General features: G+C 41.5%; 1 protein-coding gene across 1 annotated transcript; it reads left to right on the forward strand.

Moving 5' to 3' along the window:
• Positions 1 to 2,698: 2,698 nt before the first annotated feature.
• On the forward strand, positions 2,699 to 4,334 carry LOC104967972 (kinesin-like protein KIF26B; the record flags this gene model as incomplete). The annotated part of the gene is made up of 2 exons (XM_010797515.1): positions 2,699 to 2,914; positions 4,241 to 4,334. Coding segments are annotated over 2 exons (310 nt in total), but the record flags the coding sequence as incomplete, so codon positions are not given.
• Between the last annotated feature and the right edge of the window lie 204 nt (positions 4,335 to 4,538).

The raw sequence follows: 4,538 nt of genomic DNA on the forward strand, positions 1-4,538 counted from the left end.
CAACTTTTGAAAGAATACAATAAGGAAATATGACATGAGTGGTTTTCTAACAATGTTAAAATGTGTTAGGGTATTTATTCCTATAGTCTTTACAAAGACGATGGTTTTGGTGAGGGAGAGGCTTGGTGTGGCCATAGTACTACTTGGTACAAAATAAGATGTGATGAGTCTTTATCAGAATCTTTTTATAGCACCTGAAGAAATTGATACAAATGTCTAAAATCATGGAATAAAAAGTTAGTTGAGACCAGTCTGCATATGTTTAAAAGAACAACACAGACACGCCACATGGCAATTGTGTGTCAATATTAAAGGTCCCATATCATGGCCATTTCTACTGATCATATTTCCATTGTCTACTAGAATAGATTTAAATTGTGCAATTTTCCAAACTCACATTGGTTTCTCATACAGCATCTCTGTATAGTATGTGTATTCACTCTCTGTCCTAAACGGCTTGTCGGAGCTCCTGCCCCGCCTCCCTGTGAGCCCAGTGTACTCTGATTGGTCGGGACGCTGCGAGGCTCGTTGCTGCGAGCTGCTGCGAGGAGCGGACAGGTTTCCGGGTCGGCGATACAGCGAGAGACAGCAAAACTCATCCTGAGCACACACAAACTCTCACAGCCGAAGTAAAAACAATAAGTGTGGCTTGATATTGAGTAAGAAACAGGTTTATAACGCTGTGAGAATGGGTCTGCGGAGAGCATTTCTCCACGATCCCAACTCGTCTATTCCCAGCGTTCAGGGAGCTCTATGCAAGTCAATGGGACTCCCTGTTAGTTAACCAAGGGATCCTGGTGTGGGAGATGCTCCGCGGATTGGTCCATTTGGGCCAATCTGGTCATTTGTTGCTGATTTGGGTATTCACACGTCACAGAACCCAGGAAGAAAACAATGGAAAATGAGAAATCTCCAACGAGGCGTTCTGGGGCAGCATAGACAGGTCTTTTTTGTGTTAGAGTTTTACTCCTGCAGGGTGTACTTTGAGGGTTTGTGACTCTGCAGACCGTTTACATGCAGAAAAACCTACATAACACACAATGGGACGGGTAATAAGCGGAAAAACATGACATGGGACCTTTAAAGAAGGAGCAGTGATGGAAAAGTTACTTCAGAAATGTAATCAATCACACATTACCTGTTACTCATTGAGAAAGTGATAACACTAGTTTAATTAGTTCCACTACTTGTTACTTTACTTTTGTGACTCAGTTTATCTCTTCCAAAGGTGCATCTGACTCCAAATTATTACCGTTTTATCTTTCACAATAAAAACCCAACTTTAATTTACTCAGCATTTCATCAAGAGGCCACTCAACTAAATGGCTTACAATATTGTTCCAGTTGGTGTCAAAAATATTCACTCTGCTTTGAGCAAAGGCAGCAAAAGTCAGTATTTGCTCAATATGAAATATATTTCATGATCAGGGACGCTCAGATCAGTTTCTGTGACAGCTGGTGTTGTGTTTAGACTAAATCCATAAATGTCCCTTTGCATCTGACACTCTGCACCATGCATTTACTTTAACTAAGCCTCCACTTGTCAGGAGGGGAAATCTGTGGTAAATCTCCTGGATAATCATGTAGCAGGTGGGAAGACTAAGCAACAAACATAACGAGAAGAAGACAACACACAGATGGACTGAATCAGAGAGCAGTAAAAGTTCAAAAGAGAAAGAAAGACAAAGACTAATTCACCCTGATGAGCCAGAGGAGGATAAAGAGATCCATAATGAACTGCTAGAAAGTTCTTCAAACTTTAAAGCAACTTCACTAACAGAGAAAAGGATGTTTATATGGTAAAATGTTCTGGTAATCGCTCAGATCCTGATGACGCAGCGTTTTGCCTCCTCTGGTATCAAAGAAAACAAGAGCAGCTGTCAGGCGCTAAATTGCGGATACTAACAGTTTATGACATGAGTGGGAGGAAAGGAAGAGCGAGAAGAGGAGAGAAAGCTAAACACAGGATTCCTGCACTTCAGGCTTTTGATTTGAGGCAGCGAGCTGAAGGTAGACAGGAGGAGAGGAAAGGGAAGGGATTTAGGATGGAGGGAGAGAGAGAGAGAGAGAGAGAGAGAGATAAGAGTGACAGGTAAAGGGTGTGAAGGGAGGAGGAGGGCAGAAGAAGCATTTAGGTGAGGAGAGAGTGAAAACATATCTAAGACTCAAAAGAAATAAAAGTGGGATGTTATGACTTTGGAAGTCTTTTGTCACGGCTCAGATGAGTTCAGATGCCCTCTAGCAAACACGCCTTTACAGTGCCCTAGTGCCCTTGAAGTGCAAGTGGGTTAGAGTAAGTATTGATGCAAACACAGCTGACAAGAAAACACATCAGAAACTCTTTATCAACATAGGAGCGCCAGGTAGAGCACATAATAGATACTTAAGGATCTGCAAAGGCATCACAAAAGTATAACTGTAACTTTAGCACTTTTGCACTTTATGAATGTGTGTTTTGTGCCTGTTGTTTAAAGTCTTATCTCACTGATTTATAAATCATCAGACCAGAAATAATTTATTTCAGAGATAATTTGCAAACCCGACCAGTGCTTCTTAAAAAGTTGCATTATTGGGAGATGTTCTGTTCAACTTCTGGATCTATCTTTTATTTGTAGAGCATAACATAGCAGGTGTTATTATATCATACTCTGTTGTTTCAAATGTATCTGAATATGTGTTTTCTGTGTCCTACCCTCAGGTGAAAGTGATGGTGCGCTTGTGTCCAGTGTCTCAGTCGGACGCAGCTGAATCCAGTTCCTTCCTTAAAGTTGATCCCAGGAAGAAGCAAATCACCATCATGGACCCGTCAGCCAATCAGACACAAAGCGCTGCCTCCACGAAGAAGGCAGCAGCCAATCAGGTCCCTCCAAAGATGTTCACCTTTGATGCTGCGTTCCCTCCTGATGCATCACAGGTAAGAAAAGTGATTATGAGTTAGGAGAACAAAGGACCTTTCATGACACTAATCTGAAAGACAATGTTCAGTTGAATTTCTTGAAGATAATCAGAAGAAACCTGGACTTACTGTATTGATGTCATACATAGGGGGTGAATCAGGAGTGTTTTTTTTGTATTCGGACGGAGCCAGAGCAGCTGAGGTTACCCTTTCAAATTAATATAGTCAATTAAAAATGAAAAAGGAACTCTCTTTGGAATAATTGCAATGTATGTGGTGTATCTAACATGCTATCAAAAGGAATAATTGTATGAGAATGAGTTCCATTATTCCCATTCTGCAGACTTAGTGTCAATGCTTAATGCAGCTTTCACTCCAGCCGGCCGAGTCTCGTCTCCAGTCTGTCTTTGATGCTTTCCAATTATTGCTCCGTTTTCACCGATTAGTTTTGAATTCGTAAAATACCAATTACATGGTATTCTCCACCCTCACCAGTGGCTCTGACTTTACTGCTATTAAACCTTTAAAATGGAACACCTAGTACTCTTGCTGAGTCTTATAAATACATCTGAACTCGACTTGACAGCAGACCAGCATTCAAGATTCACATCCAAGATTTGACCCAAAAATGTAAATCAAACTAGGCCTCTAGTATAGAATTAACACACTCAAACTTCAAGTCTCTTTAAAAAAGTGGAGATTTTCTATTTTCATGCCGCCCAATTAACATTGTAGTTGTTCAAGCCTGTGCATCACATTTTAAAGGGGTCCTATAATGCATATTTTCAGGTTCATATTTGTGTTTTGTTTGTATTGAATAAGGTCTTTATTTTTCTCATATTGCCTGTGCTGCAGCACCTCTTTTCACCCTCTGTCTGAAACCAGAGCCCAGTCTGCTCTGGCCGGCTCTGTTGTGATTGGTCAACCGCTTGAAGATGTCTATCACGTACATTGTGTTTGAGCGCTAGCCAATAGAAGCGCGAGTGTTACGTAGTGATGTCACATTTATGAAAATAAACAAAGGATTCCCATGAAGGCGTTTCAGTCACGGAGGGAGTGTGTTGGAGAGAAACTCACTCTGGAGGGAACTTTGAGATTTTAGCCTTTGCAGATCATTTACATGAACAAATAAATGGATTAAATAAATTAAGAATAAGCAACACTAATGAGGAACAAACCCATCATCTACATTTTACCATCTTCTTTTGGGTTATCTGTCATTCAAATGTACACACCTTCTATGGCTCCCATGAAGATACGTTCTCTAACGTACACAGTTTATTATTGTCCAGGTATTTAATTTCTTGACCTTACCCCCTCATCTCTCTCTTTATCTGTTGCTAGGCGGAGGTGTGTGCGGGAACGGTTGCCGAGGTGATTCAGTCAGTGGTGAACGGAGCAGATGGCTGCGTCTTCTGCTTTGGGCACTCCAAGCTGGGTAATGCACACACACACACACACACACACACACACACACACACACACACACACACACACACACACACACACACACACACACACACACACACACACACACACCAGTAATGTATATGTGAGCATGTGTGTCTCGTGAGTCATCCTCAGTGTGTGTGTGTGTGTGTGTGTGTGTGTGTGTGTGTGTGTGTGTGTGTGTGTGTGTGTG

This window comes from Notothenia coriiceps, unplaced genomic scaffold (genome assembly GCF_000735185.1).
Source record: "Notothenia coriiceps isolate Sejong01 unplaced genomic scaffold, NC01 NC01_scaffold00038080, whole genome shotgun sequence".
NCBI lineage: Eukaryota > Metazoa > Chordata > Actinopteri > Perciformes > Nototheniidae > Notothenia > Notothenia coriiceps.